The sequence below is a fragment of the Neophocaena asiaeorientalis genome, unplaced genomic scaffold (assembly GCF_003031525.2).
Source record: "Neophocaena asiaeorientalis asiaeorientalis breed wild unplaced genomic scaffold, Neophocaena_asiaeorientalis_V1.1 scaffold220, whole genome shotgun sequence".
Lineage (NCBI taxonomy): Eukaryota > Metazoa > Chordata > Mammalia > Artiodactyla > Phocoenidae > Neophocaena > Neophocaena asiaeorientalis.
Window position 1 is genome coordinate 8885196 of NW_020174042.1, and position 17191 is coordinate 8902386.

General features: G+C 39.9%; 2 protein-coding genes across 2 annotated transcripts in view; both read right to left on the minus strand.

The window, feature by feature from the left end:
• Window positions 1-5409, minus strand: part of SLC35D2 (solute carrier family 35 member D2) — a 54177-nt gene extending 48768 nt beyond the window's left edge. The window contains 1 exon segment of the mRNA XM_024753898.1: window positions 5187-5409. Coding sequence (XP_024609666.1) covers window positions 5187-5338 — 152 coding nt within the window. The 5' untranslated portion in view covers window positions 5339-5409.
• A 4108-nt stretch (window positions 5410-9517) lies between these two features.
• Window positions 9518-16918, minus strand: ZNF367 (zinc finger protein 367; the record flags this gene model as incomplete). Its single annotated transcript, XM_024753800.1, has 4 exons — window positions 9518-10078; window positions 12612-12750; window positions 14074-14193; window positions 16768-16918. Coding segments are annotated over 4 exons (633 nt in total), but the record flags the coding sequence as incomplete, so codon positions are not given.
• Window positions 16919-17191: the final 273 nt, after the last annotated feature.

Below are 17191 nucleotides of genomic sequence, written 5' to 3' on the forward strand. Positions count from 1 at the left end.
CCCCCCCCCCCCACACTCCATTTCCCACTCCTTTTTGGATTAAAGAAAACAATTTATAAAGAAATGAGTAAATAAGTAGCATCTATAATATATACTTTATATAAAAAGTAATTCAGTCTATTAATCTTTCTCCAATCCATCCATCTATCTAAAAAGATGTCTGAAGTTATTGCCTAATGTCAATTTAGTAATATTTTAAATTTTACCCTAATATTTTTCTTTTGTTTGAATTCTTTATAATGATCACACAGAATGACTTTTCTTCAAAAAAAAATTTCAAAATATTGATTCTAGGTAGTGGGAATATGCAATATTATTACTGTCTTCTTTGTACATTTCTGTATTTAAATAACTCCCAATTTTAACTGAATTATTTTAGGAGTGAATGCAAGGAAGTAAAGACAGTATGTGTGCACAAGAAGAGTCGGACTCTGAAAGGAACAGAGAAATGAGCATCCATGTGGATCAAGGGAGGGTTATTTTTGCTTGAGAAACCTAAACATGTTTTAAGCCGGTAGAGAGAGCTTGCTGACGCAGGATAGAGGAGGATGATGAAAGGAGCCGGGAGAAGGGGACATCCAGAAGTGGGGAGCTGGACCTTCCACAGGAACAAGATGCTCCCTCCATCATAGCAGAAAGGGGACATCATCTGACGGTTTCAGTTTCCTCAATGAAGTATCAGAGGAGAGTGGAGGATGGGGGTGTGGGAGGTTTCAGGGTAAAAGAGAAAGTGGGAAGGAGTCATTTCTGTGACAAGGAAAGCAATCCCCCAGAAGAAACTAGCAGGTGGTACTAGAGCCGGTTGAGGCTTGTGATCATCAATTCAACATCAACCCAGCCAGTCCGGAAGTGTTTTTTCTCCCAGGACAGTCGGAGCTGCTCAATGCTGAAGGAAGGATGCAGAAGGTAGGCTGTGCAGGACAAGTACCAGCCAAGACGGGAGCTGGAAAGGAGCCTTGTGGCTTCCAGCGCAGGGGCCCTCCTGCTGGACCAGGAGGGAAGGGATGCCTGAAGGGTGATGTGGCAGAAATGAGCTGGGTTGCAGCGCAGAGCGTGGACATCCTGCACAGGGACTGGAGTGGCTGGCAGGGTCACAGTGAGCACATGGCCCTAGGAGTGACCACGGGATGTGGGACAAGGCGGGCTGTGATGGTTCAGCGTGCGTATCCCAAAGTCCTGAAGGCTTATGCGAGTCTGGGTGGAGAGGAATACCAGGACTCCACTAAATGAGCCACAGAAGCTCAGGAGCCATTACAGAGAGGACAGAAAGTGAGTGCTGAGTCTGGACTCTCCACAGAGCAGGGGCAGTGGGAAGCTACGAGGACTCAACCCCACCTCCTGGCCACACCTGGGGTGTGACCAGGATCCAGCTCCTTTCCAGGGGTCAAATGGAACAGCATCTTCGGGAGAGAGCCGGTTTTCATCAGAGTAAGAGAAAATTAGGGTTGTTTTTGTTCTTTAATATAGACTTCCAGCACCCACCGCTGGAGACTCGGATTCAATAGCTTTAAAAAAAAAAAAAAAAAAAAAACTCTCCAAGTGATTCACATTACCAAGCAAGTTTGGAAACCACTGTGTGAAATGATCCTAAAGCCTTCGATTGCATAAAAGTAGACACACAGCAAATATGGAGCAAATACTTGTTGAATTGAATACAGCTAAGTTTATATTTTTTATTAAGCATCATTAGTAAATCTTCACATGTCATAGAGAACAGTATTAAAATAGCAACAAGGGCTTCCCTGGTGGCGCAGTGGTTGAGAGTCTGCCTGCCGATGCAGGGGACACGGGTTCGTGCCCCGGTCCGGGAAGATCCCACATGCCGCGAAGCAGCTAGGTCCGTGAGCCATGGCGGCTGAGCCTGCGCGTCCGGAGCCTGTGCTCCGCAACCGGAGAGGCCACAACAGTGAGAGGCCTGCGTGCCACAAAAAAAAAAAAAAAAAGCAAAAAAAAAAACAACTCCAGACTGCCTGCACAACCCTCATGAATGTGATTCCGAAGAACCACTAGTGTCACCAAGTGGCCACAGATTCGTGCTTCTCCGTCTCACCCCAACAGGGTCTGACAGTCCAAGTCCTTCAAAGGCTCTCTCTGTCCAGCCAGGTAAATTTAGCATCTCAACGACCTAAAACTAACAAATAACTAAGACCACCCATCAGTCTTGTACCCCAACCAGACACAATCTACTCAAACTGTAAGAGAAAAAAACATTCCCTGAGCTATGTTCCCGTAATCCTGCAAATTAGGTGACTACAGAAAGGTCCTTCCTTCTATCCTACAACACAACATTCTGTCCTCAAACAGCTAATGTTTGGATCAGATTTCTATGGTTTATTGTTATAACCAAATCACCCCAACCCTCTTCCCCTCAAAAACGTGCTCCTAAAATATTTTGAAATGAGAGAATAAACAATGTTTTTTGAACAGGGCCCTCCAACTGTATATTACATTACGGAAATATGAAATATTTGCTTATAAGGTTATAAGGGGCTTTGCCTTTCTGAGATAAAAACTCAATTTCCTCCTTCAATCATGGAACTCAAAATTTTAAAGATGAAAAGGCTAGAGCATGAGATGTCTCATATAATTTCTTTCTGGTCGGACACTATCCTTCATCTTCCCAGCACTTAACCAGTGTTTATTGGTCCTGCTTCCAACAAGAAGGCACATGTTTTTGGAGGCACTGACTGCCGTGGTCAGTGAGCACACTACTTAGTCAAGAGCAGAAAGCAGAGACTTATCTTCAAACTTCAACTGACATAACTGTCAACGCTCCCCAAAAGCCTATAATAGCATTCTCTTGTTTTTTACGGTAGGTGCTTAAGTTTTCTTTTTCTTTCATTTGCTTGCATTGTATATTAAATGATCCATGTTTATGTATCTATTCATTCTAATTTCTTTGAGGGAGGGTTTCTGTTCCCCATGGACACCAGCAAGCATGCTGCAACACACGAAAAGACCTTGTAAAGAATATCAATAGCCCTAGGAACACCAGAAACTATCCCAAATCCATCCCTTCCCTCCATATCCACTGCTACCCTCCACCCCAGTCCAAGCCACCACTTAAAATTATCTAGAATATTACAATCGATTCCTGGCTCCAATACCATCAGTTTTTCACCCACCCAAGAGCCAAAGAAATCTTGTTAATCATACAAATGATGCCATGTCCCTACCCATGCTAAAACCTTCCAAGGGACTTCCAATTGCATTTAGACTAAAATGAAAACTATTTATCATGGTCTCTCTACCTCCACCCTGGTCCCCCAATATCTGCTCTCAACACAGCAGCTAGAGGGAGTTAGATCATGTTATTCCTTTGCTTGACACCTTCCAGAAGCTCCCTCAGAGCTTCCGCAGTGGCCACAAAGGCCCTACACAATCTAGAAATCCATTACCCTGGGACCCTATCTAGTACCATTCCCACCTAAACTCCTTACTCTTCCATGCTGGAATGTTCTTCCCCCATCTCCCTCACATTATTCATCCCTTGGTTCAACTGTCACCTTCTTAATGAGACTTCACTGATCACGCTGAGACTGAAAACTCTTCCCCATGCCCATAGTCCCTAATTCCCTTTCCTTATTTTTTTCTCCTGACCACACAGCTGCATCTGACTTAATACAAATTCTACCAGTTTATTTACTGATCCACTAGAAGGCTCCGGGTATGCTCCAGGAATATGGATGGATGCTTCACGACATATGGAATTTTGATCTGCTTTGTTCACTTCTGTATCGCAAATGCCTAGAACAGTGCCTGGCATATAACAGGTGCTTAGTGAATATTACTGAATGAATGAAGGAAGTGATTCTGCCTTCCCTGCCTACCTCCACGTTGTCTTTCCTACCTTCTACCACTTGCTCATTCTAGCCAGAATGACATTCTCTCTGTTCCTCCAGCAGGCGAAGCTCATGCCCACTTCAGCATATTTTCTTCTGTGTGTAATGCTCTAACCCCAACCATTCCACCCCAGGCACTCTCCTAGCATACCTGAAATCACCTTGCTTATTCATGAGCCCACCTGTTTATTTTCTGTCTCTACCGCTGATATGGAATCTCCACAGCAGGAGCTTTGCGTTTTTCACAGCTGCTTCCCTGGTGCCAGTGATGGGCTTGGCACATAGTAGGTGCTTGGTAAATATCTGTTAGAGGTGGAACCAGCCAAGCTCATGTAGGTCTCAGCTTTTGCAAGTATAAAATAAAAAGAAGATACTCTGACAGTCTCTTTGGGCTGAAGATACTCTAAGGTCTCTTTGGACTCTTTATAAAATTCTGATTTTACATTCTTGCAGCACAGTATAGTTTACAAGAAGCCCTCACTTCTGACAGCTCGCACAGAGATCTGGGAGGTAATTCACAGAGTTTTAATTATCCAGCTTTTGCATCTGAAAAAACGACTCTGAGGCTGGCCTAAGAGGCACAGCTATTAAATGGTGGAGCTGGGTCTAAATTCCCAGCTCTTTCAATGTCAATACAACGAAAGGAGAATTAAACAGGATTTTCTAGTCTTTACAAATAGGTTCAAGGAACTACAAATTTGCTGGTTTACTGCACATTCATCCAAAAAAGTATAGAATATGAATTTTTAATTGTTTTCCCCATTTTTCCATGAACATGCTGATAATCTGAGAGTGAATGGTCAAACAATGCGAATAAACTTATCCACTCAGGACTTTTCTGATGGTTGAACATCTTGATTTGTATAAAGAACAGTCACATTTGAAGAACACATTCAGATCACTTGCTCCAGCTCACCGGCACTTGTGAAAGCACTGGGAGGTAGCTCTACAAGCACAGCTGCGAGGAATGTCCTACAGCAGTAAGTGGCGGTGAGGTGTGCCCGCACTCACTGAGCGTAGAATGACTTTGCTAGGTTGTGGTCTGGTTTTCAGAACACTCTGAAGGTCCCGACCCTGTGAAAACGTGGTCCATGTGCCGAGCACACAGCCGCCCACATTGGCACGGGAGTCAGCAGTGAGGCTCCCCGCTCGCTGTTCCCGCCCGCCCAAGGTGCACCGAGGGCAGGGGCAGCCCCGCCGCTCTCCCCCACCCGGGGACCTCGGGGGTCGGGGCAGCTCCCGCCGGACAGCGCGGAGCCGTAACGGGAAGGTCCCGGGACAGGTCGCCGCGGAGCAGCCGGGGGCCTCCGCGGACTCCGCCCGGACCTCTGGCGCCCGCCTCACCGGTAGGTGGTCAGCAGCGCCTTGTTAACCAGCACGAGGAGGAAGGAGCAGGTCCCGTAGAAGAGTGCAGACAGTAGCTTGGCCGCCCGGGAGGGCAGCCGCGCGGAGGCGTGGTCCATACCCGCACCCTCGGCCTCGCGGCCTGCCGTCATGTCCTGCAGCTGCCAGTCTCGGCCGCACTCCGGCCTGCGCTGCCCCAGTTCCGTCCCCGTCCCCGCCCCCGCCCCCGGCCGGCGCTGGAGAGGGCGCGGCCGAAACAGGAAGGGCCACGGCGGGAACCGTGCAAGCCCGAGAGCCCTGCCGGGCGCCCCACGCTGCCGGCGCGGGAGGAGCGGGTTCGGCTGCAGTTCTTCCTCAAAAGCACCACTCTCTGTGTCTAAAAGGAGAACAGAGACGGGTTTGGGAGAGTTTAAAGACCCTACCTTCCTCCAAACTGCTGCCTTGGTGAGAAGCGTTAAGACTTAGGGTTTGTTTTGCTTCCTTTTTTTCCAATATTTTAAACTGACAATTTACATACAATGAAATGCAGATTTTACGAGTCCACAGTCGATGTTTTGACAAATGCATACACCCGTGTAACCACCCAAGTCAAAACATAGAACATTTCCATCACCCCAAAAAGTGCCCTTTGTGTCCCACTGGTCGACCCCCCCCATTTCATTCTGATTTCTATTACCCTAGGTTAGATTTGCCTTTTCAGAAAATTCGTATAAATGAGCATGTACTCTTTCAAGGCTCTTTTCGCTTTTATTATTTTTGTGACTCACCCATGTTCGAGTCTTTTCATTGTTGAGTAGTACCACAATTTGTTTATCCATTCACTAGGTAGGTGGTGGGCATGTTTGGTTGTTTCCACTTTAGGGCTATTACCAAAAAAATGCTTCCATGAACATTCGTGTACAAGTTTTTTTGTGTGAACGTATATTTTCATTTATCTTCGGGAAATACCTAGGAGTGGAATGGCTAGGGGTATAGTGGGTGCAAAGTCTCCAGGCTTTTCTTGCCTCTGGGTGCTTTAAGGCAGGTTCTCCCCCTACCCATTTCTTTGCTACATGGGTGCATCTAAACATCAGGTTATTGTTCATGTTAACTGAAGGAGGGCCTCCCAGAACTGCCTACTCTGACCAGTCTACCTGGTCTAGCATTTTTTCAATTAAATGTCCCATATTTTCATTCTAAATAATTAATTTTAAACATCTGAAATTTCAACTTTTTAGAAAAGCTAAAGATTTCAAGTTAAATAGATATTTGAGCCTAACTATATCGATGCCATGCAATGGTTTTCTTTTGGAGTCACTGAACAACCAAAAACATTTTCAGTACTGATAAGAACTAAAGCAGAACTTCTGACAAATAACTAGCACAAAAAGAGCCAGAAAGGAAGAGTCTACATTACCCAAAACAGGAAAGGAACAAACACACATAAGACTGTTTAAAATAGAAAATAAATTCATATTCAAGTTGAACCCAAAAATCTGAACTTGGAAGTCATTTTGGTTAATTGCCTCAAAAAGATCAACTATGTTTCCAGTGAGTCTCCAAATAAGGTTTGGCTGCAAAACAGTCCTGCTTCCCCCCCCCCACCACACCACACCCCACCCCACACACACATGCTACACAGCATGCAGGATCTTAGATCCCAGACCAGGGATCAACCAGAGCCCCCTGCATTGGAAGCTCGGAGTCTTAACCACTGGACCACCAGGGAAGTCTAAGACTATTTTAAAGTCACTTTTAAAGACAGCCTTAACCATATTTGCATTTAATTTGCTTCTATATACATACTTCCAGGAATTTAAGTCACTGTCAAAATCTCATCCTTACTTTGTTTAAACCACAACTCACACTCAAGAGTTGCTTGTGAAATTCTTTTGTACAAAGCCTGGACAGGCTGAACCTTGCCATTGCAAGTAAACAACTAAAGATCTACCAAAAATAACTAATAAAAAAATTAAATTTGCTTGACTCAGAAAAGTAATCAGGCCCTGAGTGGATTCTATGGGTTTGACCCCAGATTCAACACATCCTGGAGCTGGCAATAGTTTAATACTTTTTTAACACTGTAATAATGAAACAGATGAGGAAGTTAAATGAATATCTATATTCTAAAAGACCATAATTTTAATGTAAGAAAAAGGAATTCACATGATGGTTCTAACTATGCTAAAATGATGCCTCGAATGAGACTGGAATGAAATATAAAATGCACCAAAATAATAATGATGGGAGAATGTATGGCTATAGTTGACATTTCTTTCCATCTTTAGATTTTTATATTATGGCTATTATATTTTTAAAAAGAAAAACAAATTGTAAAGGGTTTAAGAATGAACATGTACTTTAAACTGTAAATTAAAATAAGTTTTTATTCAAAGCATTTTTTAAAATTACAGCATGTTTATTCTTATGCTGTTAACTCTGCCAAACTACAACTTAGCCATATGAAGCATAAATCACTTCAAAAATCTGAATGTAAACCACATTTTTAAAACAAAAAGCAGTGTTAACACACCTCAAATTTTAGATGCCAATGTATTTTGTCCAAGTATACAGCTTATATCAAAAAAAGAACATTTTAAATATTTCTATAGTAAATAGTTGTAATAATTTCTTAAAACTTCCAATTATACAAATGAAAAGTTTGTGAATATAACTATTATAGTTGGCAAAAGCTGACAGGATAAACAAACAAAAACTCTTACTTTTGAAGGCCTTAAATTTTATTATCTGTGAACTGGCAAGTATTTGTATTTTTTAAATTCTTACTGCACTTCCTTCTTTAGGTAAGTTCATCAAATTTTAAATTTCCCAAGACTGACGATGCTTTTTATAATTCATTAAGTCATATTTGAGGGAAAAATTCTAGAGAAAAATGTTGAAACCTAAACCAAGAAAATTCAGATACTATAGTCTCTCTTACTTGCTCATAAGTGCTCCAAGTTAAAATTCTATATACCAGATTACAAACAAAATTCTTAAACCATTACAAATATAAATTCTCTTATTACAAAAAAAAATCCCTCAAGATTTGTAATTTACTGTACAGAGGAATTACATTTTTAAAGTATGTCCTCATCATACACATTATTTGTTACTATCATCTTTCATACTTTTGCTCCATTTCAAGACATTTACATACCTCCCCTTCCCCGTGGCTACATATTTTAAACTATCTGTGTACTGCAACACATTGGGATTTTGAGATAAAGAAGCCTACATTTTAGGTAATGTTTAAACTACATCTGTAGGCTACTACTTCAATACAAAAAAGAAACAAAAGGCGCTGAAGAGCCCATATTTCACTCTCTTATTCTGAAGCTTACTCCAATTAAGCAATCTATGAAATTACCATGCTATGATGTTATTTAGTTTCTGCTTAAAACAAGTTAAAATGATGGAGGCTTATGCCTACATAAAGGAGGTGAACTACTCAGCTCTTGATTTTTCTATTCATGCTTCAGTACATAAAGTGGTGTTTAAAAACTTCATCTATTTTGGAAAAAATGATTTAAAACCACCACACAAGTTAACACACTTGCAGTTAAAACTATTCCAGAAGCCTACTTATTTGAGTCGCTAATATTTTCTGCAGTGTTTAACTGATAGCTAAATTTAGTGAACACAAAATAGCTTGGCATGTTATTCTGAAGTAAAGCAAGAAGGTGGCTTTATGCACTGAAAATATAAATAGGAGGCTTCCATTTGCTAATAATTCTAAACAAGCAGTACATTTAAATTTAGTGTTTGCTAACAAAGGATCTAAGACAGTTCATTACAAAACAACCCTGTAGATGTCCCTTTTATTAAAAAAATCCAACTTCCAAATCTCATTACAGGGCCCATAATATTTTTTAAAAATACCAATTACCGAGTTACCTAGACTTTGCAAGATTAATCATTCAATTTCAGCAAATGAGAAACATGAAATGTGCAAAAGTTCCCAAGTTAACAAGCTAAGGGTGACAAGTGCTTTCAAACCTAAATATCACAGTGAGTTGTAAAGCCTCAGAAAGATAGAATAAGACTGATTTTACTCCAATGTTGAAAATTCTGAACTACTGTTCATCTTACCAAGATCTTCAAATACCTATTTTCTTCCAAAGTCGGTAAGTTAGAAAGTCTTCCGAAATAGTCAGTTTTCCATTTCTCTAGTCTTATTAGGCACGATATTTTGCAATTTAAAAATATATATCTTACACACATCTTATACTTTCTTGCTTGTTTCAGTGTTTACAGTATTGTTAAACATACTAATATACATTGTTAAAAATGATCTTATAAATAATCTATTTAAACCTTCTTTGGCTACATGTACCATTCTTTTTTTTTTTCATACAAGTGTCTTATTCAGAAAGTGCTTCCTGTGAGAACTGCTTCCAATGAATGCATTAAACTTGCAAAATCTAGCTTCCCACAACACGTAGTTTTCTACCCTGTACTAGAAGTCCCATATTTACAAAATATTTTAAACTTTACAAGAAATCCAATACCATATAAAAAAAGTGCAATTCTCTCTCACCCCATATTCTGGGGCAATGACATTCTTCATAAATTTCTACAGAATAGCAGCCTATGATAAGCAAATAAGGTGCTTAGCTTATGCCCAAGGATCTACTTTTTAAGTATGCTGGGCAGTACTTTTGTACAGTGGAAAGAGTCAGTGTTCTGGCTACTGGCGGAGCGGCGCTCCCGTCAAGTTTGCGAGCTCGATGAGAGCGAGGGCTCCGTGCAGGCGCTCCCGCTGCTCCTGCAGACGCCGCTGGGCACCGCTCTTCTCATCGTCCTCCTCATCAGACTGAAGGTACTCCAGAGGGTCCTGCTGCTCCTGGTCTGCCTTCTGAACCAGCTTTCCTTTCAAGGTGGGAGTACGCTGCTCTCGTGTTTCCCAGTACCTATATGAAATGCATCCGTATTACTTATACAGTATATATAACATTCTCAAATGTTCACTTTTCTTTAAAGAAAATAAAAACGGGGGGGGGGGTTCTTTCCTACAGTATTATTTTGTGTTTCAGTTTATAAAGTTATAAAGTGATTTCGAATACATTACATGTTTTTCCATAACAGAGGAAAAAATTCAAGTTCAAGAAGTTGAAGGACTTGCTCAGAATAACAAAATCAACAAGTGGCAGTTCTGGGTCTTATACTCAACTCTCTAGTCACGTGTTTTTGTCATTAAACTATAGCTGCCTTAAAGATCATATGTGAAATGGACTAGAATAAAATATAGAAACAGTAGAATAATCATTAGAAACCCATTTATTCTATCCACAGAGGGATGATGGCTTCTGACAGAGTTAACTATGAGAAAGTTTAAACCCACAAAATAGGACAAATGGATTAATATGTGTAACACCTAGAGCTTACTCAAGAATTTAAGAGCACCATCATTTTCTATTACGTAGCCAACTGATAATTCACAAGAAAAAATACAAATGTTCCACCTTTTTTGATAACCAAAGAAAGGCATATTTAAATGACAGTACCATTACCTACAAAAATGTCCATTCAAAGACTTGTATATTCATGTTCATAGCAGCTTTATTTGTAATAGCCAAAAACAACATAAAGGCCCATCAAGAGGTGAATTAATAAATAAGTGGAGGTGCATCCATATAACAGATTACTGCACAGCAATGAAAAGGAATGAAATGATACACTCAACAACATGATGACTCTCAAAATAATTACGCTGACTGAAAGAAGCCAGACAAACAAGTACATACTGTATGACTCCATTTGTATAAAACTCTAGAAAATGTGAACTAACTATAGTGACAGAAAGCAGACCAGTCAGTGTCATTTGGGGTGGAGGAGGGCAGGGAGATGCAGGGACAGTGGATTACAAAGAGACATGAGGAAGCCTGTGAAAGTGATGGGTAAGTTCACTATCTTGATTTTGGTGATGGTTTCACAGGTGTCTACATATGTCAAAACGCATCAGATTATACACTTTAAATATGTACAATTTATTGTATGCCAATTATACCTCAATAAAGCTGTTTTTAAAATTACATACAAAAAAAAAAATACAATGACCAGATTTCAGGAAATCCAGACTACTCAAACTAGAAAAGTTTTGGAAATATTCAGAAGTATAAAAAGAGAAATGCAAACAGTTCAGTATCACTTGAAGGACAACTAAAAAAGGAAAATAGCAAAATAGCAAAATACCTTAGCAAGGTCAGCAAGGACTGGGTAACGAAGGGCTTTGAATGCTATAATAAAGGGCTTAGACTTAATATTGAGCATCATATTAGCATTTTAGAAAGACTCCTCTGGCAGCGGCATGGAGAATGGATTGAGAAGACTGAAGTGGCTGAATCTGATAATTGTTAAGGAAGTAGAATCCATAGGTTGGTCACTGAGTAGGTGGGAGAAAAAGAAGATAAACACAAGGATGACTAATAAGTTTCTGGCTTGGGCAAAATTAGATATAATGGGGCAGTGGGGGCCAGGCAGGAGGAAGAGGGAGGAAGGAAGTGATGCAGTACTCGGGACAAACATATTCCCTGCCCTTGTGGAGCTTACGATCCAGCAGGGAAGATAGCCACTGAACAAGTAAATGTGTGAAGGAGGTTTTGAGAGGGAAAATACAATGTGTTATAAAAGCATCTATTAAGTGGATTTAACCTTGTTTGTTTGGGGGGTTAGTGGGCAGGTTAGGGAAGAACTTCCTGAAGTGGTGTTTAACCTGAGTAAGAAATGAAGAATGAGCAGAGTGGCTAAATGAAGAGGGAAGTGAGCACAAAGGCCTGGAAACAACAGCAATAGTGCTGTTGAGAGACAAGGAGCCCGGGTGACTGGAGACAGCTGTGTTGCTAGAGGGAGGCAGAGCCACAGCAACACAATTCAGGATTCTAGACTTTATCCTCAGTACAGAGGAAGCCAGTGAAGCTAGGGAGCGGCACAGTCAGCTGCTGCTGGTGTATATGTGATAGATGACTCCTTAAATCAAAATATCCTTAGAGAAATGTTTTTATACTGGTCCCCTTGTTGCCATTAAGAAAAATTAAACTGGGTGCTTTTTGGAATTTTACTTTAGAATAACATCTAGTCTCTATCCCTCTAATAATCAACACGTAGCTAAAACCAATATAAAGAAAATGAAGAGGGACTGCATTAATGACCAACGAAATACAATACATAAAAAACATTCTTTTCAAATGGGGTAAACTCTTGCTTTTAAAATAAATTGTGGTCTAAGCACTCAGACTAATTAATATCATATAGTAGTTTTCTATCACACAGATCCAAATAAAACTCCTAACAATTCTGTGGTTTCAGGAAACAAAGTGCCATTTCAAGTTATTCTATAAAATGTGTAGAAAAGCAACTTATTTAAACTAAAAGAACTGTCAAAGTCCCCAACTTCAACCCACACACTGGGCAGTGTTCTGCAGTAGACTCCAGAGAGAGCCTTACTTTGCCAACCACTCGGCGGCAGCCTGGTTGTCCACAGCCTGGGGCTTACTGAGAGCATCTGTGGGCTCCTCTCGCTTCAGCCTGGCATAAGGGTGCTTCGGACAGTGGCGGTTTGCATGGGTGAATCTGCTTAGGCAGCCTTCAAAACACAGAAGGAAACAGTTATCAGAATCTGGACATCCAGCAAACATGGAAAATGTTCAGTTTCTCTGGTATCCGAGAAAAGTAAATTAAGATGATGAAATTTATCATTCTATAACTTGAGGAGAAAAAAAATAACCCTAAGCTGCTATTATCAATGCCACTGAGAGGAATGTGAAGACGGTTCTTTCACCTTGGTCACCGCAATGTAAATGCATTCAACCCCACTGGAAAGCGATTTATTAGCACAAGTCATAAAAATGTTCAAAATCTCTGACCCAGGAATTTCATTCTTGGACTCTATCATAAAAAAAATCCCAAAGATAAACAAAAGTTTAAGTAGGAAAACATGCCCCTCATGTTTGTTGATAACAAGCAAATTTTAAAAACAAATTAAATATTTAATAACTAACACTGAGGCAATCATTGTTCATATGCTAACACATATATATGGAATCGAAAAAAAAAATGGTACTGATGAACCTAGTTGCAGGGCAGGAATAAAGATGTAGACATAGAGAATGGACTTGAGGACACGGGATGGGAGGGGAAAGCTGGGACGAGGTGAGAGTAGCATCGACATATGTACACTACCGAATGTAAAATAGTTAGCTAGTGGGAAGAAGCAGCATAGCACAGGGATATCAGCTCGGTGCTCTGTGATGACCTAGAGGGGTGGGATAGGGAGGGTGGGAGGGAGGCTCAAGAGGGAGGGGGTATGGGGCCATATGTTTACATATGGCTGATTCACTTTGGTGTACAACAGAAACTAACACAGTATTGTGAAGCAATTATACTCCAATAAAGATCTATTAAAAAAAAAAGAAAACCATGGAGCAACAGAACAAAACTGTACTGAATTTCAAATATAACTGTGTAAAAATGTACATAAGAAAAACAGCTTAAGAAACTATGAAATTACCAACAGTAGCAGTGTTGAGCTGGTAAAATCCACCCCACCCCTGCTCCTCCTGTACTGAAAATTTCGACAATAATGTGCTTCTTTCAGTTTAACAGTTAAAAAGTTTAAAACCAAAGTAAAAGCCTACTCTAAAGGCTGTATTTACTTGTATAGATTTTTCTACAGCATACAACTAGATATAGCATTTTTAATTGCCCTTTAAGATTTTCACCTAAAAAGAATACTTTATTTAAAAATCAGTCATTTCCTAGAAATCGAGCATGGATCACAATTAACAAGGAAGAAAACTTATGAGGTTTGATGAAATCTTTATCAAAAATCTCGCTTCCCAAAAATTCAAGCAAAAGATATTTTAACTCCCAACTAGCTATTCCATAAACTTAACTCCTAACACCATACCATTTTCTGAACAAACAAAAGGTTTTTCTCCGGTGTGAAGACGCTGATGGGTTTTGAGCTGTCCACTTTGAACAAAGGCTTTTCCACAGTCTGGATAGTCACACAGATAGGGTCTCTCACCTAAGTAGACAGATGTTATATATTATTTCTGAGACAATAAGGTGAGAAGGGGAAGGGGCACGGAGAGAGAATCAACCTTTATATAAGTTACGACTGCAAACAACAATAAAACATGTCACAGCCTCTGCAGAGCTGCAAGTGGAAGTGCTAAGGGCACACTTGGATGATATGAAGCATCTATCCACTTGGAAGCACAATATTTTCTTTAGGCGTTGAGCTTTTAGGTACCCAGGTTCAAATCCTTAAAGTTATCATCTTCAACTTATTCCATATTTTCGCCTCACAATCCAAATCGCTAGCTCTTGCTGATTCTTTAACATGTCTGCCACTCCTGCCTTCCCACTGCCACCTCCCCTGGTCAGACTGGTAGCCCCTCCCACCTAGAATGAACCCTAGCAGGCCTCTAGTCTCTGACCTGCACAGCACTTCCAGAATAGCTGCCAGGCAACTACCCTCTAAAATTACCCCAAACCCTACTATACTCCTTGAACAACTGAAAACTATCTGCTGACTTTTAAATGGTCCTCTAATACCTGCACTATAGCTACTAGGTTAGGGAGCAGGGTTTATCTTTACTTCCCTCTTGGAGATTCATTCCAGCCATGAGGCAGTTCCCCATCTTCTACTCTTTGAAATCCCTATCTTTTCTGCCCATTCAAATCTTCCCAATCCTGTAGTCTCAGTAAAACTCCTCCCTACCCCCCAACCCCCACCTCCAAATATTAAGCTACATATCCCTTCACTAACTTAGTGTCCTATGTTGTTTATGTATCATGGTACTCTCCTTATACAAAGATACGTAACACCTTGTACTCCGTTTCATTTCCTATATACAACACAGTGCTAGGCTAAAGAAAGCACTCAGAGGTTGTTTTTCAATCATAATTAAACTTATTATTTCTTGAATAAACATTCTTTGGTCAACAATTATATACTGGTTCTTCCTATATGACTCGAAGAACAGTAATGAGTCTTCCCTAAATTTCTCATTATTTAGAAATGTACTAAACGAATGTGACAGTTGGACGCAAGTTAATAAACATAGGATAAAGTAAGACAAAAGCTTTTTACAAAGCATGTACTATTAGAGCTTAACTATAGCATGGAGATCTTTGGCTCCGTTCCCTGGCATACAGTGTAGTAAGCCTGGAAGTATTGGGTGACACACAGTGGGTTAATGGTAGATCGGGACTGGGACTCAGGCACCTTTTTATGATGCCGCATGGTCTTGAATCTTGGCAACTGATTTCACACTGGCAAAATGTACTCTACAGCTGTGTACCAGTTATCTGGGGTTATTTCAGACTAAGTAGATTGAAAAAATACAAAAATTCTCAAAATCAGATATTCATTCAATAATAGTTTTACTGAATGATACCTAAAGTCAAAACATCTTGGCCACCTTAGTTTATAATGATTCAAAATTAAAATTTTACCCTTTTTCAGGGATTTAGCTAAGAAAACTGTATTCTAGCATACCATTAAAATATATCTTTTCAAAAACGGAAAGAAAAAAGAAACAGGTGATGACCATGAACATAGTGGAACAAACAGGGGACTAAGGGTTAAAAGCCCAAGTTCTAGACCCATACTGACCAACAGAAATAGAATGAGAACCACTTATGGTAGCCACATTAACAAAGTAAAAAGAAACAGGTGAAATTAATTGATAATATACTTCATTTAACCCAATATATCTAAAATTCTATCATTTCAATTTGTAATCGTTATCAAAAAATTTTAAAGATATCATTTACTCTCTTTTTTTCATACTAAGTGTATTTTAAACATCCTGCTCATCTCAATTTAGACTAGCCACATTTCACGTGCTCAACAGCCACATGTGCTACTATACTGGCCAGTGTAGTTCTAGACTTAAGGGTATGAGAAGTTGTAAGTCAGTGGTAATTGGGTGTTTTTGTGCCTCAGTTTCCTCATCTGTAAATTATTTGATATCATTATAAGAACCATATGGCTCCTTCTGGGTGGGACCAACTTTCTCTATGGAAAGAACAAGGCCCTCTTTATATTATCTTTTTGCTCTCTATATGGTATTTTTATGGTATTTTAAATGCAAGTATAACTTCTCTACACAAATAAAGATATATGATAGTCTTGGGATAGCTACCTACAATACGCTTAATTCTGAAAAATTATACTTCACCTTAGATTTAATAGTTAGGTCAAATACCCTGAGGATTCTAGAAATTCTATTAAAAACTTGACTACAACTGATTTAGGATTTGGCCTACAAACCAGTTTTAACAATTATACAGACAACTTAAGGGCATATCAAGTAAAATTCGGGTACATAGAAGGATAGAACCAAATTTAGTAATAACATTCCTGTGACAACTACATTAATTACCATGATAACTTTAGAAATCACATGGTATCAATGTTCAGAAAACTATCCCTCCCCACCAAAAGAGAAGCTGACTATACAGTGCCTGTTTTTAAAACTTTACAATAAGGAAATGTAAGGTAACTAAAAATTAATTTATAGGCCCAAACATCAAATCAGCTTTCAGTTAAGTATCACTTTTGGCATTCTCTAAAATTTGCTCAACTTACCTGTATGAGTCCTTTTGTGAGCCTGGAGTGACTTCTCCCGTGGAAACACCCTATTACAGATGTTACAACGTATTCTGCTGGACGAATGCTCTCCTTCATTTATTAAATCCCGTACAGTATCTGCTCTGGGTCTACCACGTCGGATTCCATCCTGTTAACAATGAGCATAAACATTAATATAATTTCTTGGACTCCACTCATTAAAACAAAATATCATAATACAGGCATACCTTACTTATTATGCTTCATTTTTTTCAATTTTTCAATTTTATTTATTTTTTTATACAGCAGGTCCTTATTAGTCATCAATTTTATACACATCAGTGTATACATGTTAATCCCAATCGCCCAATTCATCACACCACAACCACCACCACGCCCCACCGCTTTCCCCCATTGGTGTCCATACATTTGTTCTCTACAT